This window comes from Platalea leucorodia, assembly GCF_965183815.1.
Source record: "Platalea leucorodia genome assembly, chromosome: 4".
NCBI classification, from domain to species: Eukaryota; Metazoa; Chordata; class Aves; order Pelecaniformes; family Threskiornithidae; genus Platalea; species Platalea leucorodia.
This window is the reverse complement of record NC_138826.1, coordinates 113042476-113069636: the sequence shown is the minus strand read 5'-3', so window position 1 is coordinate 113069636 and position 27161 is coordinate 113042476. Positions and strand designations below refer to the sequence as shown.

Sequence of the window (27161 nt, the reverse complement as noted above, 5' to 3'; positions counted from 1 at the left end):
AGCATTAGGGTGAACAATTAAATAAGTAATTGCAAAAAAATAACTAATTCATTTTTGGTTTCTTTGAAACCAAAGTTTCAAGTACTGATTTGGCCTATCATCTCTAGTTTCTAATAAATTTTAAGTGATATGAATAGAAGGTTTTAACAACAAAAGTCTGCAGCAACAGTGTTTTAGAAAATGAACCATACTAAACATGTTTTTGATTAGGCTCAATTAAGAATCACTTGACAACAAAGACTAAAGCAGTAAGAGAATGGGTCTCGTACCACCTACAGTTTTAACTGCAGAGAATAATGGCAATCCCCAAAGAACCCAATAACAAAGAAAATCTGGAACTCGGAAGCAACATACAAAAAACACAATGCCAAAAAGTTTAATTTGACCTAGTATCTACTATTGGCCACCAACAGAGGCCAACAGCAGATGATCAGGGAAGAGTATTAGGAAAAAACAAGATGTGGGAACTTCCAGTCATTTGTGGTTCAAGGGCTTCCTAAGTTAGAGATTCTACACTTAATATACCCAGGTAGGTTATCATTCTGTTGAGAAAATATTCAGATATTCAAGCTGATTGTAAGTTTTATCATGCACAACATTCCGGCAAGAAATTACACAATTTGACCATACTGAGTTAATCCTCAGACCTGAGCTGGGAATGACCTTAATGTCCCTGGAAATCAGAAAGAATGTTAAAATCTTAACTACATGATACTATAATCTTGCAAAGAATAGTGTAATACAAATAACAGAAAATGAATTAACTGATGGATACTGCAGGAAAATCTCAATAGATGAAATTAGACTGTATCTCAGAGACCATTCATAGGCAACTACACTTCTAGGGGAGAAATCTTACCTAACTTCTCCAAGTTTTATTAACTAGAGTCTTGACAATGATCTTAGAGTCACTGCCTTAACTTGTGTCAAAATGAGACGTACCTTGTGTATTTACATTCTTCTGAAGTACCTATCTATATGCATATAGCTAACTGAAGTGTTAAAATCTACATCCCCTATGCCGGAGTTAGCCCAAAGTTAAAAGGTCTCAAGACGGGTCAAAGCACATTGTGAAGAACTGTAACATTTTGATTGCTGCTACCTGTTCATCTCACTTTGTGTTCCTTAATTCCTGTATTAGAGGAGACTATGAAGAGTCATTTCCCAATCATATCAATCAAGTCTACTCAGAATATTAAAAAAACTCTGTTCCATTCAGAAGAGGAAACAGTCTGGGTTACTTTACCACACAAGCACCCAATGAACAGAAGTCACTAGTAAAGCACACAGCCATCAAAAAGGATGAGCAGAGCACATTAGCTCTGCAGAGCTCATTAACTTAGCCCACGCAGTGAAGTTGCAATGCTACAGCAACACAGATTTCAGAAAGGCAAGACACTGCAGCATTCAGAAATGAAATTTATGACACCCACCCACAGTCCTTCAGACCACTGCTGCTGCAGACTCTCCAATGCACATTCCGGCCATTCCTTGCACTTACAGAAGTGCTAAGCCTTGCTAGTAACCAGAAGAGAAAGGGGTGTAGGGAAGTGACTAGCTGAGAGGCAAGGGGAGGGCACCGAGAAGGAAGATGCAAGGAGGAATGGCAGAGGCAGACAAAGAGAGGGAGGGCCACAAGAAAGAGAAGTGATGTCCACCTGAAAAAAGATTGCAATGTTTTGCTAGGAATACTTGGACAAACTCAAGGCATGCTCAGTACTGAGGAGGCAGCTGGGATGCGGAGAAGACATACAGGAGGCTCAGTGTTTGGAGTAGATACGCAAAAATGTGACTCTTCTCTGATTTACTATCCTGACCTGAAAAACATTAACTGTAAGCCAAACTGCCCACAACAAAAAGCCCGGGAAAAGCTGTACATTAACTATTAGGAAACCAGCCTTGCAAGCCCCAGGATCCTCCTTCAGCACCAACACCGTGACAGATGAGTATGTCCAAAAAGTCCTCCAGAAAAAATAAACCTGAAGCCCACCCAGCAGACATGCCTCTTATGAAATGCTCTTCGAAGCAGTTTGAGGAATGTTTGGAAGATGAAAACTGAGCAAAGCAGCAAAAGGGAGAGCAAACATAACATGAATCAGCTGACAGGCTTAAGTACTTAAAACTGTTCTTTCTTGACTAAAATCCTGCCTGTAACTATCTATCTACAAACACACATTACAGGAGCATTTAGAAATCTGATGACGGTTAAAGACTAGTTAAGCCAAATGAAATAAGGCTCTGGTACCAACACAGAACACTTCTGGATGTATCTCAGTTGCTTCTGGATTGACAGCATTTAGGCTCTATGGCATTTAATTAATGCTATGTATTCTTTGGAGATAAATTTATTACAATTATTATAATGTCTGATTGCATCACGAATGTTTCCTTCTTTACTTTTTCACTTGTCTCTCCAAAGACTTGTTTCATTATGTGATTATCTGAATCTTTTCTTAAAAAAATGCTATACTCAAATAAACATTTATTAAGGCTCAATAAATACCCAGTGCAGACAAACATAATAAACTAGAACACCAAAGTGCCCAAGTTCAGGAATTCTATTATTTCCTGAAAAAATCATAATTGCAATCTTTTTAAAATGTACAAGTAGCTAAAAAAATATCAGTCTGGTGTAGCATAACACACATTGTTAAAATCCTTCTGTATATAAACACTTATTACAGCTCCTAGGAGAAAGATGACTGTTTTCAGACACACAGTGCAGGCCAATGGCTCTGCACATTCCCAGCTCTGTGCTACACGGCTCTTGACAAGTTTCCCTGTTTGGAAGCTCCATGACATTTTGTGATATTAGCCATCCAAAGGATTCACCCACCTCTCTTCTGTCTTGCTTTAACTTTTAAATGCATTCCATAACCAATAATCAAGCCTCTATGAAGCATATGTTGTTTTAATTTACAGTCAAGGAACAGATATTTAGTGACTTGCCCAAAGGAAGCTGGAAACAGTAGAGCATGGAAAAACTCTCAAATTGCTGTATTTCTCTCAAGCTGTTCAACTCAATAACACTAATGTAGCACTAATGCAGCATTTTTAAAACAGAAACAAATAGCAGCAAAATGTTAAAATCTGTTACCTGCTCCCTCCCAAAAGAACCTGCACCAAAGATTTTTTCCCCCAGAAGATAAAAAGGAGTTGATCAAATAATCAATGCAACCAACCACTGCTCAAATAAGCAATGCAACTCAGGATGCACAAACTGTCCACAAGAAAACTCAAAGCATAAGACACTTGATATCATATTTTCACTGGTGGCTAGGATTTCGACAGACTTCTAGCCGTAATGTAAATTTGAGTCCAGTATCAGCCCATCCTGTCTACTGCACCTTTCTGAAAAACGTACTTCTCAGCTAGGCAGGAGCATTTGCCTTCCACATAAAACAACTTCTGTACTGCCAGAGTTTTCAACATGAAGGTAAAACTGAAATGGAGTAAATCAAATCAGCTGCCCAGTTTTAATCCGCTAACACGAAGCTATCTGAACACTTATTTTTCACTAGCACATGGTCTCCTTTGACTTTGTCAACTTAAGTGTTATATTTCAAAAAGTTTGGATATGCTTTCAAAATATTATCACTAACAAAATGTACTCTTCACACTTAGAAATGGCTCTCACCTTTAATACAGATGTATACATACATACATGTGAATCTTAGCAATAATTTAAGAACATTATTTGGAAACTGCTCTGTTAAGCAGATAACATTTATTTCTATGTATAGTTATGAATACATTTTTTTATTCCCTATTTCATATTAGTGTTTTACAATGAAAACAGTAAGTTACAATTTCTGATTTCTAAAAATAACTTCAATTATTCTTCAATCGTACAGCTGCCAGCTGAAGACCTTAAGTGCTTTGGTTGCATTATATTTTCTAACTATGTTGACAAAAAAGAGATATTTATTAAATACTTCTTAGTAAGCATCTCAGCTCATAAATTAAAACCTATTTTTTGTAGCACAACAGCAGCACCAAGAAACCCTAACCAGGGTTCTTTGCCTCACTGTGTTAAGCAATTTCCTTGATCACAAACCATTTATATTCAGGTTGAAATGACTACTGGCAACTGTATGGGTTATTTTAGTTCGTTTTAATTTGATGATGAAACCTAGGAAAAAAGCAGACTATACTAACTTCACTTACATTTAAGCAGCTTTCTACCATGCTCGCTGACCACTGAGGCAACTAGGAAACAAACCAAAATGGGACAACGGGAAAGCGGTTAAGACCCCCACTCTGTAACTGAGAACACTTGTCCCCACACACTCATTCTCAATTATCACAAACCCAAAGGCTTCATAACTAATGTCAAGAGACAGAAGGATGGGATGAAAACTGCTTGCACACTTCTCCCTGAAAGGATACTTTCTAGTGCGCATTTGGATTTACTGACAGTCACCTCCTAGATTCCTCTCCTAGGGGACGAGAGTTGGTGAAGAACATCTTAGCCTGATCTGCTGAACACTGAAGGCACATCACCAAAATCAACTTAGTGGTAAGCTCTCTAGAGCAGGAACTGTCTTTCTGTCTGGTAGTATGACACGATGAACAATGAGGTCTGTTATTAGGGCTCCGAGACACAACAAGCATACACAAAAATACCAGCTGTAACAGTAAATGCAAGCACAGTAGTATAATAAGCTGCTAAAATATCTAATATAATTAGCAAGCATAACTCACTTGAGCTCAACTCTAAAATCAAATATATTCACAGACCCAAAATTTCCCCTGAGAACAATATTCAGTCATATTTTACTTTGTCTCCCTCCTTTTTTTTTTTAAATTTTTTTAAAGGAAGCATTCAAAGGTCAAACTTCAAAACCTTCGCCAAAAAAGAGGTTAATACCTGGCCAAAAGAGGATCACATAAACAAGACAGGAATCTCCACGCCCTCATGTTTCCCACAAGAAAACAGAAACCAGCTTCTTCGTGACACTGACACTTTCTTTCTCTTTACCAGTCGAGCACAACATGTTTCCTGTAAGCCTCGGTTATTACAAACCTTTCCAGTGAAACTCCAGTTTTTAAGTAAACTCTCTCTCTCTCTCCAGTTCTAGCAGACCATGACGGATTCACAGGATTTTTTTTTTTTTATTTTGCATTGTGTTTAGAAAAACTAAGCTTCTTTCACTCCGGTGAGTGCATTACACGCTGAACTGCTCTTTGCATCTACATGTTATTTTGGTGTTTCTGCATTACAAATTTGAAGTACGACTAACTAGAAAAAAGCCCCAGAACTAAATGCTTACTTATCTTAGTAAATAATTTTTAACGAAGATGTCATGTTTTCAAAAGGATACGAATTCCATTCATTCCAGAAATTTTGAAGTCATCAATTAGCTGTACAACCATATCCTTGTTGGGATCATTAGGGTCACTTTCACGAACCTAAACCAAGAATGTAAACACTGACATTTTAGGGAAAAGTTCACTTTAAAATACGAATTAGTTAGCTTTCCACATGAAGTTAAACAATATTTTGGAGCTTCGGAAATCACAGTAACACATAATAAGCCAGCTATTTAGGAAAAAAAAAAGTAAAAAAGTTTAAAAACAATATTCTGCTGCATTTTTTAAATTCATTATTACTATTATTATTGGTATTGAGCACTATATTGCATGAGTGATACTTACACACTTGAGTAACTTTATTTCATCCAAGGCTGTCTCTGTATAATGCTGGGCACTTTTTACAACTTTCATTGCAACAAACCTTTTCCCCCTTGAAAAGAACAAAAACATTATCAACACATGCTCTGAGCTAAAATAAACATACATTGAAGGTTGGGAAACTTTAAATAGAATATTTTGTAACCTAATGTATTCTGAAAGAAAACACTGAAATTACACTGAAAACAACTTTTAACCATACCCTGTTAACAGCCTGATTTATTGAATATTTTGTCTCCTTGATGATAATGTCTTTAAAAGAGGTATTTGGTTACACGTTTTATCATTCAATCAAGGTATAGTTATATTTTTTCATTAAAGATAAAACAGAAATAAACACATTAGCTTACTCTCGCATGTTCAAGACAACATGCAAATTCAACAAACAAAACTAATTTGTCAAAGAAAACAGAATTACACTTAGAGTTTTTATAAACTACACCCTTAACCAAGAGCAAAATAAGACTGCATGCATCTTTCTGGATAAAAAGATAGCAAACATTTACATAACATTATCATGCATGTGAAACAAAAGCTACTGCAAACAAAATAAACTAACATATTAAGAAAAAAGTGAATGGAAAGAAATAGTTTTCTTACTGCATATCCCAGCATAGCCAGACTGTAGAGAAGTGTCCCCATCCTAACTTTCTAATAACATGATACCGGCCATTGAAAAGATCACCAATTTTCACTGGATGATAGCCTCCTTTCATGAAAAAACGAGTAGAAAAAGAATATTCAGAAAACAGACAGTAATTCCCAGCTTTTCAAGTTATTCTTGTCATATAAATTTTCCTCTTCAAATTGTCCTGTACTATAAATAGGAAATCTAAAGAAAATTTAATGTTAAAAATTCTGCTTTATTTGGCCTGGAGGGAAAAAACTCAAGTTCTCTAACTACTGTAGAGTGGATTCACCCTTCTCTCTTATGGCTTTTATTTGTGGTAATATTACCATCTGTTCTCTATTTCCCCAGGCTTATCTTTCACTTCACAGAGAGTACAGGAAAGATCTACATTATTTCTTTATCATTTTTGAAGCTTCTCCAGTCAACATATTTTGGCTGATTGCAGAATCTCAGCGGAGATTGTTTTAATTCCCATTTGCTTTCTTCTAATACAGGCAGCAATAAAATATTTCCTGAGAAAATGTTAAGAACAATGCGGACTTTATCGATGCTCTTCTGCTTGGCTCCTGACCCATAGCAGCAATACATTTTTCTCGTATCTGAGGTTTTTACAATGAGGAAGAAAAGAGAGCAGGCAGCTATGGGCTTTGTCTGAAATGCTTTTTAATTACCGAAGTCTGCAGTCCTAACTTACACCACTACATGGGTCCTCAAAAGCCCCGTTAGGCAGAAGGGCCAACAGGACAGAGCAGGCTGGAGCTCAGGTTTCTAGGCAGCGTGAGGAGGTGTAATGAAACTTTTTATTTCCTTCGTACTTTAAGAGGGATTCTTCCTCCCAGTCAAACCAGAGAAGACAGTGATTACACAAGATTATTACTCAGACCTGAACATACTAATAATAACGTCCGCAATTTTGCCTAAATTGCAAAGAAATAATAAAGCTGCCCCATGCAACCCTCCAGGACATCACCAGCAGCAGACTCGGAGCAGCTGTCAAGGAATCACCTCTTCGGCTCTTTCTGGTCCTTCACAATATCATGCCCAACTGTCCTTTGGCAGGATCCTCAGTTATTGACTGTTCCACTTAAAATTAGGAAAACCTCAGACTACTTTCTCTAAAAGTTGCTATATTTGTTTTGAAATCCCCTGAAAATCTTGTTAGAACTGGTGCCCAGTTAAGACAACAATGTGAACTTATCACTTAATTTCTCCGATTTAAAACAAGGACTTGTCTCTTAGCTCCTTTTTATCTGTGGAACAGCGACATCAAATCTGGATATATTTATATCCTTTCCTTGCTATTAACATCTTTTGCCTTATCAGAAGTTCAAAAGTTTACTTGTGAACTTTTCTCAAATGCTTCCAGAGCAGATTCATAAGTTTAATACAATCGTACGATAGAACTATAAAGATTACATATTGAACAGAATGATAAAGCTTAAATAACGTATTGCTTTAGATGTTGGTATGTCTCAACTGAAACTCTAAAACACGCACACAGCTTCGGCAGGTGTATGTTAAGGTGTAACTTCGAGCTTAGCAGACATCAGACGCTCGCTGGCTTGCTCACAGCTTCAACCAAAAGCTGACCCATCCGACACGGCTGCAGCTGCCCAGGCTCCCGCACGTAGTACTGCTGGCAGAGGCTCAACCAGCTCAGGCCAGAGCACCAGGGAAGCACCGCTCACACGTATTCGTCTCGGCCGGGGCCAGTCTGAGCCGAGTGGTAGCAACAAACAATTTCACACGGGCAGCGCAACTCTCGGCTACACAGTGCTGACTTCACGCACCTCCCTGTCCACCTGCCTCCCAGTTTACACCACCGCAGAGGGTCAAGCATGTTCACCGGGCACAGGAATGGGTCTGGTGTCCATAGGGAGCACAGAGCACAGTCTCAGCTCCCCCTGCCTAGCAGTAAGGTGTTGAAGTTTCATCTTTTCCATGAAAATTTTGCACAAATCTATGAAGATCCAGATATGAGAACAATCTTTATACTTTTAACCCGTGAGAATTGTATACTTAGTATCACACATGATATTTCATTTCACAAATCATTAGGTATAAAGACACCAACACTTTCAGTTAAAGAAGGGCAAAGGAAAAAGAAGGCCCTAGTTCAGGGCATTACGGGAGGACCGAGACATACGGACCCAGCCTAGGACTGAGCCCCAGGACTCCCTCCTGGCAGTGATCTACCCTCCCCTCCATCACTGGGAAGGAAACGTTCGGGAAAAGCTGCCAGGACACCTCACCTGGCAACCTAAAAAGATACCTTCATTTCCACTGTTGAACGGTGTCAACCTCAGTAAAAATGCGCAGCATTGCCAAGTGGGAACTCCTTACTCTTCAAAGAAAAAACAGATCACTTTTGGACCACCCAACCGGATCTACACTCCAGGAAAGGTGGGGGGACACAGACTTACTGAGCGTTAAGTGTTGATGATTGTGCTTCCACTTCATTTGCGAAAAGAAACAGCATCAGCCCCATATGAAGCCCAAGTCTATTGCAGCTTCATTATTATAGAAATCTTGTTGAATAAACTCACATATACAATCCGTACTGACAGAATCATTAAAAACAAAACAAAATTTTAATTTAATTGTCTATTTAACCATCCTTGCAGTAACAGCTGCTGAAAAATACTTAAAAATCTGAATAAATATAATCATATTTTAAGACAGCTATTGACTGGTTTAAAACAAAAAAAATATTGCTCTTTGGTAAATTCTTTCCATAAAACTCCATCTAGGATGATGAAGTGATAGATGTGAGTGGAAGGCTGAGAGAACATACAGCAGTTCTACCTTTCCATTACTGAAGAAGTTTGCATTTGTGAAACAAATCGAGTCTGCTGACCCGACAGCAAGAATTATGTAAAACACTTCCATATAATTCACTATCACAGTATCGTTTCTTCTGACTTTTGTCCTGAATGTATCGTTGCATGAAAATGGTGAGAAGTACGAAATGTTATTCTCTGTACAATCATTATTCCTTTTGCAAACAGATGTAATTAGAAAAACCCAAAAATACTTAACACCTAGTTTTAACACCTCTCTATGGTTTGCAAAACAGATTTTAAAATTTAACAATACAAAAATTTCTGGAACATTTTACAATTTTTCTAAATATCTAGTCTATTATATCTATATCTAGTCTATTATATCTATATCTATTAAATCATTCCTTAATGATATGGCTTCAGATGTATATGAAAACACTCACAATTCATGCAGCCTTTTGCACTGCCAGAAGGGTGTATGTGGGCCTTCATGTATATAAAATAATGTCCAGAAGTAATTTTTCTGTACTGAACAAAATATTTGCTTTTTTGACACGTTAACAGCATAACACTCAAGGATGAAGAATTTACATACAGGTAAAGGTCTGTTTCTAAGAACAGTTTAGGTAAACAAGTGCCTTATAAGTCTGCCTCTCTGCAGATAGCCTTTGGCATACTTGTGCTTCAAAGGGTCAAAAACAACCAAAAACTTGGGACAGTTTCTTCCCATCACAGACAGGAGTGAGAACACCCTACAGAGGAAATCAGTCAAAGACACCAAAGACAGGTTAATAAACTGGGGGATGTGAAGTTATTTTAGTAAAATCTACGTACTGCAAGAATAACAATACTATATATGTAAAAGCCATGTTATTTTGGTCACTACGGCACTGTCATAACTAATTATAGCAATAGAACCAGCATATGTTACAGATACCAACAGCAGTAGCATATTCTCTGAGCACATATAGTTCACAAGATACTTTCTACTGTCCTAAGCCACAACAGGAGCAGTTTTAGAAATAATCGATTACCGTTCTGTACACGTTACTCCCTGATTACTCATGTCAGCAACACATTCATTTACAGGTTGTGGACAACCAGGTAACAACACGCTTAGTTAAATGCATTTTAAAAACTGGTGTCATCCTATGATGAATGTAATTAAGTTCTTCATGATACAGAAAGTATTTCTAAGTAGTAGTAACAAGAAAGCATCTATGCAAAATTAGCGGGTTGAGAAAAATTATGTACTTTTGGAAAAACAATATTGGTATTTGAAAATATACAACGTATAAGTGGCACTGCTGATAACGTAACAAAAAAACCTGTTGTGCTATTCACTGCAGCACACACAGAAAAAAAGTCTCTCTCACAGCTAGCTAGCGAGCTACATGCACTCAAGAAAGAGGGTCAGAAAAATGAGATCATTATTCCTAAATGTCTCCTGAATGTATTGGTAATTGTAGCTGGCTAGTTCTATGTTTGTATAGGGAATTATTCCCTTTGTGAACTGGATGAATGGGAGACATCTCCAGGGGGCAAAGAAGATGATCAGAGAAGCAAAGAATTCCAATTACACCCATGACACGACAGGCTCTTGAAAAAAATCTCCAAGTGTTTCAAGGCTTTTCAGAAAAGAAGAAAAAATAGCTTCATTGTCTAAATACCCCTTGAAAAATCACGTAGTTGGACTTTTGATATTTCCATTCCTTAAACAAACAAAAATTTGAAAAGCATTTAATGCAAACTCAGTGACACCAACAGAAGTCATTTCACAGATTTAAACAGGCCCTGGAGGAAGCCCCCCGGGAAAGAGAGGTTAGCCTGCTTTACACCGATGGCTCTTAGTTGTCTCTTTCACGTCAGGTGCTAATTCAAACTAATCCAATTTCCTGATTAAAAATACTATTATGACTATTTACTAACCACCACGTAACATGGTGAAGCTGTGAGCACAGCACATAATAACATATCCTTAAAAATAATGAATACAAATAAATTTAGTAACAAAAATACCCTGGCAATGGGAAGTACAGTTAACAGGTAAAATGCTGAGTTCATTAAAAAAATTAATTATCTACTCCCTCATCAAAATTGCCCTCCAAAGAAATTTCAGACTCGGGTTGAGAACAGATGAAGTATGATCTGTGCCTCACTCAAAAATCCTGGGAGACTGCCATTTTGAAGATAAAATTAGGAAGAAGAGAGACAGTCCAGTAATAAATGATAGTTTCCAAATATTTATCTTCCACTCTGTAAACACAGGTAAGGTTACCCAAAACAGAAAAACATATTCAAACTAATAAAATATCTCTCAAAAAATGGCAATAATGTATCTAAAAGCCATCCCTGGAATTCTTTGCCAAATAACTAATTCATTCCCCATACTGAACATAAAATAAACAAACAGAAAGTCTGTATGGCCCCAGATCATCCCCATCTGGCCATTCAGTTCAGATTCTTATACAACATGGTGACTTTCCCTTCAGTTCAACCCCAGCAGACTAAAAGAAGGAAATGTACTGATCAGTCTTACAGGAAATTATGGTCAGAGAACAGGTAAATCATCTACTGGAGCAACAAAAGCACTGTTCTCGCAGAAACAAATAATGATTATGACATCCAAATGAACCAAAGCTTGAATCATCTTTAATATAGTTCCATCAGTTCAGAGCTTCAAGACCGGAAGGATTCAGAAGAACCCTGAAGCGTACAGAAGTTCCCTTTAATTTTTCAGGAAAATTGCAAGCATTCTTAGTGTAACACATAGTTCATTTTAAAAGCATACAGATCTCCCTACTGACCTGCTATAGTCACAGAGACTCTAGTTAAACAGGTAACGTATAAGCAGGCTGTAGACTTAAGACTATTTTTTTTTGTTTGTTTTGTGATCTAGCTTCTCCAGATGGTGACATTTTGCAAGAGATACTGGAACACAGACAACAATGGATTGTTTGAAATTAAACGCAGCCCTTACTTCAGGGAAGAATTAAGTGGGGACCTTGAAATGCTTAATCTCAAGGAAATACAGATGTTTACAAGTAAACAGATGTTTAAGCAGCAAATTCTTACTCACTAATGGAAGATGTTACAGATACTAGAGGAGTTATCTTAAGGAATAAATGTGTTGTAACAGAAATAATTTTTAAAAAAATACAAACATGCTTTAGCGAAACGTTTTTCTTTTCCCTGCTGCAGAATTCAACATTTAGTTTGAGTTTACCGTTTGGTTTTCACTATTGGTATCTGTAAACCACTTAAACATTTGAAATATCACATTTTAATAAAACTTCTTACACCAAAATGTTCACTTTCAATTGTTAAATCTGAAAATACAATTATTCCAGGCTGGGAGAAGCAATTCTTGAAAAAGCACATCTCCAGGCTTACATACAAACTTCTGATTAAGACGACATCATCATATTTGACACACAAAGTGTTTCTTGATATGAGGAATACAGAATACCAGATATAGTCAATGTGCATACAGTGCTTTTTGGCTGTTCAAAAACATTAATCTGAAGTGATAAAACTTTGTTTCCTAAAGTAAATTCTTATCTTGAACTCTGCTACGACAGATAACCCAAAGTTGACAGGCCTGTTATTTACGATTTTTCATGTAAGTACAGTATACATTTTACCCTAATGGGAACAGACTTGCAACTTTAGCAGTGACATTAAAACAAGCTTAAGTATTGACACTGTTGTATTGCAGTCACGTGTTTTTATACATTTAATGATATTAAAAAAACGAATATAAGCAACTACAAAAATTAGGGAAATCAAGAGCTAAAACAAAGATGTAGAGAGCCTCAGACAATGCTGAGGGCTGTGAAAGACAACACGCAAAAAAGACACATGTAAACATCCCAGGCTGGTGCAGGTGAGAGAAGAAGGGAAAAAAGATATAGATTAAAAAATAAATGTAGTTGATGTTGTTAAAGGCATCAAGGCATTTTAGAACCTTTTGGAGTGTGTGTGTGAGGGGTGGTTTGTTTTGGTTTGGGTGCTTTTGTTTCTCTTATAACTAAAATCAGACAAGAAAAGTTTCTTCTATATTGTTATAACTAGGACATCAGGAAGAAAACAGGGATGCAATATTTGCATGTTTATTGCAAAATGTATAAATAAGCTATAGCTAGCTGAAAAAGTAAAGCTGAAGACAGTTGTGCATCTGGACCTGAAATGAGCAGTTGTTCATAATTCTTGTATAAATAAATTCCATAATTAAAGATGAGGTCTTTAAAAACCTCCCAAGAACCAGAGTTGACTTGCATGACAATGTTCATCCTCACCGACACTGCTGAATCGCACACACCTTTACAGTAATCTGCGGGATCCTCTTGCTCCTCATCGTCGGACCCTAAAATCTCCTCCTCTGGCTCTGGCGGGGTGGGCTCCGGCAGGGGCGGAGGCGGGGGCGGGGGTGGAGGTGGAGGTGCAGAGGGAGCTTTCTGTTGAGGCTCTGGCCTGAAAATGAAAGAGAGAGCACACTTAGTAAAGAGCTTCCTCACAGGGGTAACCCAGCCCTTCACACGGGCGGAAAAAACACCTTGGGAAATACCCGTGAAGCGCGTCTCACTTATGTTCTCACTGTCATCTTTCGCATCACCTGTGGGACCCTAGGGAGGCACGGTCAGAGATGCACCTGACCAGACCAAAAGCAGGTCTCCAGTGAATTTGGACTTACTCGCTGGAACAGCTTGTAAAAGATATATAAAGTATATCATCAGATACGGACAAGCTTTTAGAATTCCTGATGAGCAAAATGAGATGTTAGACCTATCTTCTTGAGCATGACTGAGAAGAGATATTTTTCAGAGAATATCAAGTTATTTAAAAGCTCCTGCCTGCTAGCTGAAGGAAGAAAGATCTCATTAATACACAGCAAGAAACAATCTTCTAGCAACACCGACCCAAACCAGATGACTTAATGCACTTCTCCTCATCTGTAGCTGCTGCCAAGACTATGGAAAGCTGTATCAGTATACAAAAGACTGAAAACAGCTATTAGGAAGTAAGAGAGAAAAATTAATCTTCCCAGGTAGCTACGATGCACTCCCAGAACACAGACAGCATGCTTTAATATGCACTAATTGAAAAAAACGAAACAAAACAAAACCACCAAAACCCAACACCACCAGCCAAGAGGTGTTTTTGACTGTCTTGCATATCCAGTTTAGAAAAAAACAAAAACAAAACAAAAAAAACAAAACCAAAAACAAAACAAAACAAATATGTTTTATAACCTATTCCGAGAAAGGCTGTACTTGGTATTTCTAAACACCTACAAATTACTCACATTTTGAAATTCTGAGTATTTGCAATACACATAAAAATGAAATCCAGGGTTGAAGCATACCTGTTTATCAAACAATTAGGAAAGCCTTCTCCAAACAGGTTGATGCTGTTATTTTTTGTATTCATACTTCATACAAATAAAAAATATATTCGCCAAATAATAAACTTGCAAAATACATTTGTAAAGTAACTTAAAGCATTTGTGCCATCAAAAGCTGCTATAATTTGCATTTATACCTACTTCAAATCGAAGCCATCTGAAAAACACCATATTAACAGCATTTTGTCATTCATACAATAAAAAAATAGAAATCTGTAATCTGCTAATTTTTCAGCTCCTAAAATTTAGATTCAAATACTTCCTTGATCATGAGTAAAAACTGTATGTTTATCCCACTCCTATAGTCCTCCTCCTTATAATTCCCACCACCACTTTTTCTTTTTACACACTGCGATTGTTCAAGACAGACAGAGCATTTGGAGTCGAAGAGTACACAGTTGGTCAGAAATAAATTCCACTGGCAACATGCACCGCCTGCACAGCAGCTGCTATTATGCCTTTGCTTTAAAGGACATCACTGGAAGTTGCACGCATACCAAATTTATCTGCCTGCTACCCCTTTCAGATAATAACATTCTTCTAGTCGTTCAGTAAATGGTCAGGTTTAAAAAGGAATATTTGGAACTAATTTATTAATGGTTTAAGCTATGATGAGAAATCTACCCAAATAAATTTATGTGATTTTTAACCACATAAAGGTTAGGACAGAATAGGAGAGACAGAAGGGATCCACTTGTAGGATAAACAATAAATATATTTGCACGTGCTCCTACTTACATAAATTACGCGCTTTTTTTTGCCTTTATCCTTCCTCTTTTGCTCCCAACAGATGTCTCTGTATTGTACATTGCAAGGAAAGTAAACCGATACAGCAAATGGAAGGTACAGCACATTCTCTGACCAGTTAATCTTACTACACGTTAGATTAATGGCCCTCCAATAGCCTGGTTTCGTGGTGTCAGCAAGCTGACGGCCCCCAGCCCTGGTCTGATGTTGGCAGAAAGCTTTAATCAAACAAATCATAGTATAAGAATCTACATTACAAACCTTGAAACTTTATCTGCTGGGCACAAGGCCATTTTGGATACACAGATCAAGAACTATGAATACTTAAAAATTAATAATGCTAATGATGAGCAAGAAAAATAAAACATAGCAAAATAGCCTGTACTTCATCAATATATCTGAAAGCAGTGTGCCAGGTAGCACAGGCACATCCATCAGTCCTTGGACTCCTTATTTTGGACGGTACCATCATTTTACTTCGTTCTGACCACAAGTTTCCATGTTATTACTTTGGTCACATAAGATAGTACAAATAGAGCAAAACCTAGGGTAGGTTAGGGTAATGCGATACAGGGGTCATAAGTTCAAAAACCCATTGAAGTTGTGCCAATTTTATCTTAAGACAACTATTTCCTCTGTTTCTTCACATGATAAAGATAACACTTTAAAGAGAACTGAAAGCATTTCTGGAATTGGGATTCACACATTTCGTCGCTCATTTTGAAATAAACATCAAGGAATACCAGGAATCTCCATCCAAGAGAGGGAGAAAGTGTACAACCCAAGATTTCAAAAAAGCCAATATTTGAATTTATTCCTAGGGAAATAGATTAAGAAAATAGAGCTGCTTCTGAGTCTTTCTCAAGCTATTATATTTGACTTTGTTTTGAAAAGGGTTATTTTTTTTTTCCTGTCTCCAATCCTAGTTGTATTTGGTATTCAGGAGTGTTTTCTTATTGTCCTTTGTGGACACCAGGAAGGAAGGAAAGATATTACTTTATTTCCTTCTGGAGTTATTTATGATTTCATCTGCGAATAGCAAAATACTTTATTTAAACCGAGGAAGATCTTTGATTTGTCCTTTTAGTTTTGCTTGCACCTTTTGAAGCAATCAAATAATAGTACATGAAGAAGGGTGAAGGAAAGAAATGCTGCTGAGCTACATCAGTCTGACTGCTAATTCTGCATTATTGGCTTATTTTGCCATTTTTTAAACAAATTCTTAGCATTGTTCTTTGGTTTTGTTCACTTTTACATTTCTGGGGTATACATAAAGATCAAGCCTTCAACACTTGACTTGGCTGCTTAAATTCTGCCTACAAGTTGAATAACTCATCCTGGCATCACCGATGCTTGCTCTTCTGCCAATACACAATTTCACAGTGTTAGGTAGGACATCAGTCAATGAGAAAATTCCAGTTTTGCTGCTTCTTAGTAGCCCTTTTGTTGAATTGGAAAGATAAGCTATGATGAATGTTTCAACAATATCTTTCTTTGTGATGTATGGCATGAATATATACTTTATTCAGCTTAGATTTCATTTTTCCAGTATAGAATTTGTTAGAATGTAAATTATTTTTTCTTCAAAGTGGACTTTAAAACATCTCTGGCATTAAAAATCCAGCCATTAAGAAAGCTGTGAGTAACAAACACGTATGTTAACCTCGTTTTCCTTTTCAGAAATATAATTGTCAAAAACTACCATAACATAACACGCTATTCAACAGCTGCATTATTTCCAGTTATTACTCTTATTTCCTAAAATGCTGTGTATAATGATATGCATTAGATAACACATGCATGCAGAGGCATATACTAAATCTGTTTTTCTTTTTTCTGAAGTAAACACTTGGTACTCTGTGGTCTACCACTACTAGGTTATTCATCATCATCCAAGCATAAACACTTAATTAATAGAAGATGATGACACATCATTTCTAGACTCACAGTATTCTGTCAGGAGGTATGCAGAGAACTGACTCTCCAGAGGCTACAATGACAAACCTTATAATTGTATTGAAAGAAGCGTTACAGACAATTAACAAACACTAGCCAGGATGCTTTACCTTTTAGTTACTCTCTTTTAAATGGACAAAAATAAATTTATAGCAGAGTCCAATCAAAATACAATGAAATCCTATTTTTGACCTGCTCTTAGAGGGAATGCTTAGTAAAAGACAAAAGAAAAGCTGAAGCACTTCTCCTCTACAGTGAACTTGAAGCAAAATACACTGAAACGCTGCATGGAGTCTTACAGAAAATCAATTGCCCACTTTAAGAACTGTGAAGTTACTGACAACTTAATTTTACTGTTCTTCGTCATGGACATGTTGCTCCATGTTCCAACTGGGGAACAGCGAACAGTAAAAGCAATCTCTATAACGTTAAAACCTGAAAATGCTGGGAAAATTATACCATGAGAAATTCAGGAAGAAGGGTTCAGGTTTTTTGTTGTTGATGTTGTGGGGTTATTTGCTATTCTTCTGTTCTGGAAAAGGTAAAACAAGAGGGTGATCAAAAACACAAAACGCCTTCCATATGGGAAGCATTTGAACATATCGAGACTCTTCAGCCAGGAAAACAGACAGCGGAGATCTATAAAATCTTGAGTGGCACAGAGAAAGTGAATAGGAAATGACTGTTCACTGCTTCTCCCCACACAAATTGAGCCAAGTTGACAAAAAATCTAAAGAAAAAAATTACTCATGCACCATGATGTTAAAAACTAAAGCCACCTTTTTTCCTCTGATAACATGGATAAGAGAAGTTAGCTAAGTTCAAATAGGGCTCAGAAAAACTCATGGAAGAAAAAATCAACTGACAGCTAATCCAAAACCACTTTTGACTCACGAAGCCCATCAGCCTGAGATTGCTGGATTTGGGAAAGGATTCAGCACATGGGGGCCCAACCCTGCACGCTTCCCCAGGCAACTGCTCCTGGCCAGAGGGAACGCAGATGCACCTTGGGTCTGACCTCGCGCAGTCACTTCATCTTCAGACATTCCTTCGTTTTCCTCAACAAATGAACGACTTCCGTTACTAAAACCCAAAAGAGATTTCAGGCCTCTTTATCCAAAACCCTCATAGACAAATAATATGGTTTGATTGTTATTATCAGTGGATAATAACGCATTGCAGGCAAGACTGCTATACAACAAGATTACTTGAAGAAATCCTCATGTTCTCCATGGGGAGCATGTAACAGGAGGAGTCCTTCTCTATCAACACTGTACTATAGGCATGGCGAGCTACTGAATTTATTAACTTAAAGATTACTTTTAGATAAACAGAGCTTTACCTTGAATGTAGCTAAAACCTGCACCTGATTCTCCTACCTTTACGAGAGCATTGTCTCAGAAGGAAAACAGACTGAGTCAAATGAAAAAAAATTGGGAGGGAGGCAGAAATTGGTGGGGTTAAGCTAAGAACTACCTCAATCTGAAGGGAAAACAAAACTCTCCTTAAGATTTTCAGATGAACACATCCAGAGAAATTTTTTGCTAATAGAAAATGCAATTAAAAGGAAGTTAAATGACTCCTTCATATATTTAACAAAATAAAATTTGGAATAAACTGTATTCTAACAATGTTATGAACCCCCTGACATGTCCACAGAGGCTATTTGGGGAATTTCAAATTGAAGAGGAAAAAAACAAGGAGGCAGGGGAAGGGTAAACATCAGAAGAAATGTGCTATAAACCTCCTAACACTGAGATGTGAGCTTTAAGAAATCCACGAGTGGGTGTGGGTCCATCTGGAAGGAGCTCCAGCTACGCTTCCCTCCAGCTCCAGAAGGCAAAATCTCTCATGCTCCCCGGCAAGGCTTTCAGGTGCCGTAGAGCTTAAAGTCTGAAATCTCTATACACAAGTTTCTTCCAGCTGTTATTAACTGCTTAAGGACTCAGTTATTTGGATCTCTCTCTTGTTTGTTCAAATGGTATCTGCTTTACTAGTTGAACTCTTGCCTGTTCTTTTTCCCAAATGCAGATTTAGCTTAATTAGACAGGTGCCTTCTAACAGTGAGCTCTTTGAACTGGAGGCAGCCTTAAATGAAGGCTTTCTAAATAAATCCACACACATACAACAAGCAACAAAAACACAAGAAAGATCCAAACAACCCCGGAGTTCTTGCTCGAGGAACAAAATTATGTTGCATATTTCAAGTAAGATTTTTAATTGGTTATAATTCTGAATGATTTTAAATTTTAATAGTTATGATAAATTATATGTAATTTAATATTGTAATTATTTTTAATTATGCCAGAGGTCATCTGACTGTTTTTAGAAACAAAGTCTATAAATCTAGAAGGAAACAGAGCTTAAGGAGACATGGTTTTAACTAACTACGAGAAATTGTTAATGTGAACTCACAGAGACAGCTTTGCTTTACATGAAAAGCATTATTTATGGTCTTATACTAGTGCAAAACTTCAATACAATTTCCAATTCCAGAAAATCCCTGCCTAAAAAGAGAGACTGCTGGCATGTCACAAGCATGAAACAGTTTCTACATCTGGTCATTATCAAACAAAATTACCATTCCTCCTGGGACTGTTAACATTCCTTTGAAAGATACCATCATACTGTCAAACATCAGGTGAAGCACCAGTGGAGACCCCTCCTGGAACGGAGCAGGCTGAGACACGGTAGCTTCTGTAACCCTGAACGAACAGCAAGACAGAGAACGAATTTTTCATTTCCATCTTGCTTACTAGCCTTTTGGAGGCAACCTTGGGCTTCAGTATATACCCAAAGTCAAAGTAAAATGCCAAGGGACTCTGCCTTCTTCTGTTCAAAACAACAGGTACTATAAATAAATACCACCTCAAGCAGCTAGTACAGTCTTTATCATGCCACCACCCTACCCAAGCAGCAGAGTGCCGACGCAAAGAGAGATCCTTCTCGTTTTCCGCTCCTCACCACAGAGCTTCTCCCTCGGCTCAGTGCTGGATCTAGCGATTACACAGCCACGATGGATAACGAATCCATGAACTCGTCTCCCTCACTCTGCAGCCACATCAGAGGCAAGGCAAGCAAGAAGAGCACATCGCCAAGGGCAGAGCTGAGGGGAACCAGTAGCAGCCTACCATTATATCAAACCACATGTAACACGAAGCAGTGAGGTCTGCCAGGTTTGTAGACATTACAGGAGGTAGCTCTTTTGGGCTTTCTCTGACACGGAGTTACAACAAGTTCCTAGAAGTAACTAGTTTCAAGCTCTGAAAGTCAGTCCCAAATGAAATTTTGTTCTCAAACACATGCAATTCTGTTAAAATGTTCTTAAGACAGCAAACCAGAAGCCAAATCTATCCAGGAAGCCTCAATCTTAACCGAACTTGCCAAGGTATTTTGTTTTCCTCCTCAAATACTGTTTTTCTTGCAGAGTTCTACTTTCCAGTCATCCATTACAGACTTGCAGAAGAAAAAAAGTCAACAGTTAAAAAAGAGAAAACAGACCCAGCTGGTGACACAAAAAGAAAATACCTAGATGTACACTCAGCAGCTTGCACTTTACCTGGATTTCTAGTCACCAGTAAAGTGTTGTAAAGGCTGAGAAAGTTACCAAAAAAAAAAAAAAAAAAAAAAAAGGCACAAATTCCTAAAAGCCAAAGAGGAGGAACACAGCTGTCATAACTGTGGAATATTTACTGATCAATGGAGAATACAGTTTCTTATATATGCATCCTAACATGCCAAAATGAAACCTCCACCTGAAGCAAGTCAGATAAGGAATATTGTTCCAATGCAATGATAAAAACCTAGTTAAAAACCAAGCCAAAAACCAAGCCAGTCTCATAAACCACATACGAAGCTTCACCTTCTCCAAATCCTCATGCACCAAGAGTCCCTTCTCGCGCTGCAGGGCTCCTTCCTCCGTCTCCCTGCGTACGCGCCTCCGCCTCTGACCGACGAGGAGGCCTGACGGCAAACGCTGGTACGCGGTAACGAAGTAGCCGCTATTTGCTCTGACTTCTTTTTCCTCTTGCTATGGTTGTGTGATGGATTACTTTTAACAGAATGACTCACAAGTGTATAAATGGAAATAAATTTTTTACTTTCTTTTTGGCATGTTATATTGTAGTATTTGACTTCTGACTTTGGCACGTTAAATTATAGCATTTCTAGCCTTTCTATTAATAAGATATAATCGGAAAACATGCTGTTGTTGCTTCAGTATCTTACAGTTGCCACTAGCAACAAATTTGCAAGTTTTGAAGGGGAGGGGGAAGAAGCACCCTCTGCTCTCCAACAGCCCTATCTGCCCCTGGAAAAGTCGGTACATTTAACTTAATTTGGCATCAAAACCCCTTAAGTCAATGACCCTTTGAAGTCAAAGATGGACTCAAATACGAATTCATAACTAAATTATGGAACACGGGATTTAGTCCTTGTTTATCAGTACAAGCCAACAACTTCCTTAGAGTTAATATAAACATGCATACACTACAAGGAATTACATATTCCATTTATATGCGTTAGAAACCGTACGAAGACAACTGTGATAAGCAAAATGAGGAGTACATCAATAAATCCAGCTTTTAGCACCCCTTTTTACCTATTTAACAGCCTAGTAGAAAATATTTCATAGGAACAGTAAAATTGTAACCCTTCACTTGATATCAAACGCAATCAGCAGCAGAGTACCTCTTGCTCCCCTCCTGCCCCCCCAAAGCACCCTGGTAAAATGTAATCGTGACTTCACGTGATCATCTCCATGCTTAGTTCGTGTTTGGAAGACCCATTCCTCCTGTTAGTGCAAATGCATCATGCTCTGGATTATGTCTGGGAACTCAGTTCCACAGGCCATGAGAAAAGGGAAAGCAGACAAGGATTTTGGGTGGGACAAACACTGAGGGACATAACTGGCAGAGTTAAAAAAAAAACTAGCCTGGAGGAAAAAGGTTGCATGACTAAGTCAGCAATTAGAGGAACCTCTCTGTCTGCAGCAAATACAAAGCACCACTGCAGCAATCAACTCCGAATGCCATAGCTGGAACTCTGTTGATACCAAACTTTGCCTCATTAACCTTGCTTTCGAGAAGCTGGAATGAGCATTTTGCGTTAACTCAGTACATTAACAATTGTAACTCCTTTTCACTAACAGATTTTCTTTCAAAAGGAAAGACTGATCTCAATCCCTCTGACAACACACAACCCCCCCACCAACCTTCCAAATGCTAGTAACATCTCCTCCATATAACTTCACAAGAATTTTAACAAATCTCTTTACAATTCCTACTAGCATTTTATGAAAGTACCTATGCTTGCACTGCAGTATCGGTAAACAATAAAAACAAGCTAAACAAGAGCAACTTAAAACTTTTTACCTTAAATATTATATGTAAGTTTCAAATATGCCTATCGTTCAAAAACATTTTGCCAGTGTTCAAAAGTTACTAAAATTCTTCCATTTTGGATATATGTGGCCATTAAGTACAATATATAAAATGCCTCCTTTAAGTTTTTCTCTATATATTGCTTGTTCATATTAATTTAAGCATTCATTTTCATAACAGAAATACATAAAAGAAGCAAAGAGATTGCAAAGTCCAGCAGCAGTCAAAAGTGAGAAAATGGTAAAATTACAGACGTGTTTTTCACAAAAACTCATTCTCACCCAAATATAGATAAATAGTGAGCAGCTGGTTTTAAATACGCTGTGTGTTAAAATACGGCCTCAAATACTTTGAGGGCTGCACCTATACCTGGAGGTGAACAAAATTTTAGCATCCATTCTTCTGTGTCTAGTATTATAAGCAAGAGCATAATTTTGAAACCTGGACACTGACCATGGCTAAGCCAGGACCAAGAAATGAGCTGCCAGTAAGCACAAACATGACATATTTTTTGCTGGTCTGCTTACATCTGCACTCTGGCTCTGCCAAGCTTTCCTACATTGGGGAGACAGTTTTTGGAGCAGCAGTTTCATAGAGGTGAAAAGGAATCAAGAACATGGTCACTCTTTAGCTCTGAATTACAGTCTGGAAGAGACTGGCTTTTCATCTCCAGTATGAGGACTTTCACACTGTGATAAGACTGACTCAATGAGGCCTTCTTCACCTTCTTCTCAGGTAATACACCATGCAACTCATGACCCTCTACTTGATCATTTTGTCTTCTTGTCTTCATAGAGGCAGTAGCAATTATTACTGTTCAGACACATGGAAACACTTTTTGTTTGGATAACTGTCTGATAAATTGATCTAGACGAAAGGAGTAACATAAGTTCCTGAGAAAAAAAAGTATCTTTTTTAAAGTGCCTAGATGTCTGAATATTTTTTTCACTTTACTTTGCATACTTTTTAATGCAAAATTTACAGCTGATCTCTTGCCCAACCACCTTATAGAACATGGCATCTTTATTTTATGCAAATTTCATGACACATGTTTCCAAAAGGCACTGCATTCAGCATCCTCTCCTTTCACATGCTCCCTCAGTGCAGAGGTCATTAATCCTCAGTCTATAAGATTCCTCCATGTTTCGTGTTGCCTATTCAACATTCCCAGGGAAATGCCTTTCAATCCCTTATTCCCATTAACCATTTGTCTTGTGGGTTGTAGAGCCCATTTTGGAGCCCTCCTTTTCTTTTTTTTTTTTTTGAAGCTTGCAAGTGAAGGTCCTTTCATTTGACTGGATCTTCAACAAGCAGCAGGTGTTTCAGGAGAGTTAGGGAAGTCACTTCAGTATTTTAGAGCCCTGTCCAGCTGGCTCAGCTGGCTTGGATGAGGCAGTTTTGGATACCAAATACTGTGACAATTCCTGATGAGTTTTTCAGAATCTCTTTTGTGTCAGCAAGTCTGAGAATAAGGGTTATCAGACCATCTGACTCATCCCAGCCTTGGCGTGCTTTACCTCACAGCATGGATGCTGGATGACTCACTTATTGGAATATTCCTATTTCTAACAGCAAGAGTCTCATCCATGGTGGAAAAGCACTCAAGGAATTCCAGCTGTCGTGGTATCCCAGATAAACATTCTCCCTTGTAGAGAAGATGCAACCTTTACAGTTGCACCTGCCTCCTAGAGCGAGATCTTTCCATATCCTATGCCTTGATACCAGAACGTTGCGACTGAAGCTTCCCCTACCAGGTCAGTGAACTGTACGCCTCAGGAAAGGAAGCTCACCTTGTAAAGGTAAATTCTGAACCCAGTTTACATCAGGAAGCGGACAGCAACTATTATTATCGGGAGGCTATCGCCTCCAGTTCACCGCTGTTCCATGACTAACCCCATCGCAGGGTTTCTCAGGAAGGCCAATGGTGTCTGCACCTGACCACTACATAGAGCTGTTTGCAAAACTAGAGAACCTTCCAATTCCAGGTTTCAAAAGTCAAATGTCCAGGAAAATTGGCATGGCACAGTAAAGGTCAGAAGCACTCAGTGCCGAGTCCTAATGACAGTAAAGGACGGTGACATCATGACTTCAAATCCATGACATACTACAAGCAGAAACTGAGGTCCAAGGAACATTATAAGTTTACTGCTGCTGAAAATGGAAACATTAAGGTGTTATGGTGGTGGCAAAGCTTCTGATCTGACTGGTGCTAAAACTAAGACACACTACATATGTTTGCAATGTATTGCCTTGACTTTCGCTAAGCTGAGTCAGTGCCAAAGCCAGCTGAAGTCTACTCTGGCATTGGATCAGTTATCTGACAGACCTCGGAGAAGTCTTCAGGAAGCTATGTAGACTATCAGCAATAATGGGTGGAAAAGAGCTGAAGGAAACTCAGAGCTGAACCACTGTGTTTCAAGAGACGAAGCTGAGAGGAACTGAAAACATATGAGGCTCATCTCACTTTACGTACCTATAGTTACTGCAGAGGCAAAGTTGTTGTTCTACTCCTGAATGAAGATATGTATATGTAGTCAGTGCCACTGTGCACACAGGCTATCACTTAAGAGTTTGATTTGCTAAACCTCTGAAAAGATGATAGCTGAAACACATGCTGATTGCAGGATGGGATGGAGATATTCCACTATAAAGTGAGACATCTTTAAATCATCAGCCTGACAAGGCAGCCAAGCCTTGGACAGCTGTAAGATGCCTTTGAGCTTAATCCTGATCGACAGTGCGGGTGCCAGGCATAGGAAAGAGGCTAATATTCCTCTGTGAACATTTTATCCACTTGGATTTCTACAAGAGTCCCAGTTAGGATAAATCAGTTCCCTTCAGACATTTGATGAATTCCTGCTAGGCAACACCAGATACAGACTAACTGTATAGTGCTGGGGTTGGGAAAGAAAGATGATGATTCATTGAGATGAACGGAGCCCTTCACACTTCTGAAGACTACTGCTTCCAGCTAGGTTCATCTTCTCAGAAGGTTCTGACTTCTCAGAACATCCCACTTCACCGAGGTGGAGCAAGTACTTTGCAGTGTAGGAGGCACAGAGAAATGCAAAGAGATGAGCAAAGCTTCACTCTAGTCCCATCAAAGATAAAAGAGAAACTGCAGGCTTTAGAACTCCCCTCCCTTAACAACTCCTAGTACCCAAAAGAAAATGTAGCATTTCGAGAAAGCTCCCCAATACCTTTAAATCATGCCTTCCTCACTCCTAACTTTTTCATTAATAACAAAGGAAAATAACTACCTGAAGGTCTCAATGTAGATTTAATTCTCCAGAAACAAAACTTCTAGGGAAGTATAAGAAGCAACCTTTTTTAATCTTAAACACAGCCTCCACTTTCTTCACCTCACCACACATCACCTGACGTCCCAGACTACCCCATCAGCAATTTTCACAAGTACATGGAAGACAGTTTGTAAAATAATGTACATAATTCCTGCAATTTCATCTGGATTCCCCTTAGGTATCTGTGTATCAGCTACAACCATTTCCTGAACAAATAATGATGACGCCTAATGCATAAATGGCAAGCAAAAATATACAGGGAGGAGCAATTGTGCAGAACTACTGGACAGTCTTCAGCCAGTAAGGGGCACGAGGGGCCTGGCTTCCTCACCATTTTCAGTAACAGAGGAGGGAAAAATAAAAATACAGGAATCAGTGTCAGAGCTCTCCCCATGCTCATGCAAAAAGTAGAAAAAGGTATACTAAGTACCATTGAAAGATAACAGAGGGTTGAAAGAACAAACAAGCAAGGATTATCTTTTGAAAACCCAGAGAAAATAAAGAAAGCCAGAGGGACAGGATTGCCATAAAAAAGAACAGGATTTCTCCGGAAGTCCTCAAAGACCTTGGTCAAAATGATTTTAAAAGAGTTCAGAAGGTGAAAACTAGACTGAAAAGGCTGGGAGCGTAAGCCAAAACTCAGTCTATTTTGTCCCTGTTTTGCCCCAGTACAACACTTCCTTTGTCCTCAGTACAGAAGACTCTTTGCTATTTCCCTGCAAATATAGCAGTAATAATTGTGTATATATTTAACAGCACCGTTCTGTAATGTTAGATAAAAATAAAAATCCATTTCCTATTGTAAACAGCAAACACATTTCAATTTCCATTGTTATACAGATCTACATTTTCAACAAATTCATAAAAAATGTTAAATGTTTTCGTGCCTTGAAATACATTCCCTGTCTAAAAATGTAGGTCTGCATCTCTTCCCTTGCATAAAAATACCAACCACAGCACAGCATCAGCCTTTCTCCCAGTGCCGCCGCGTTGCCATGGAAACTGGCCCCGTTTTCTACGGCCAATATAGGTTCCATGTAAGCAGGAAAAGAGCTTAAGTAATATTTATATAATATGCAACAGAGCACATATATACAACATTTAGGGTTTCATCGGAGGCCTGCAGACTGGCTGAAGTAGCTTAAAGAATTCTCAGACTGTTTCCATCAGACATTCAAAGTATATTTCTATTACTAACCTCAAAATCACAGCATAGGAAATACATACGCATGTGGAATTCAGTATATTCTTTTCTCACTCTTG

At 38.2% G+C, this 27161-nt stretch overlaps 1 protein-coding gene across 7 annotated transcripts in view; it reads right to left on the bottom strand.

Moving 5' to 3' along the window:
* Positions 1–27161, bottom strand: part of SRPK2 (SRSF protein kinase 2) — a 152547-nt gene that overhangs the window by 37608 nt on the left and 87778 nt on the right. For 6 of the 7 annotated variants that reach the window (XM_082308512.1, XM_082308507.1, XM_082308508.1 and 3 more), the window contains 4 exons: positions 13430–13581; positions 6295–6403; positions 5659–5746; positions 5325–5412 (listed from right to left, as the gene is read on the bottom strand). In XM_082308512.1, coding sequence (XP_082164638.1) covers positions 5325–5412; positions 5659–5746; positions 6295–6403; positions 13430–13581 — 437 coding nt within the window. Of the gene's footprint in view, positions 1–5324; positions 5413–5658; positions 5747–6294; positions 6404–13429; positions 13582–27161 lie in introns of those variants that run through there. The other variant, XM_082308511.1, reaches the window with a different exon arrangement.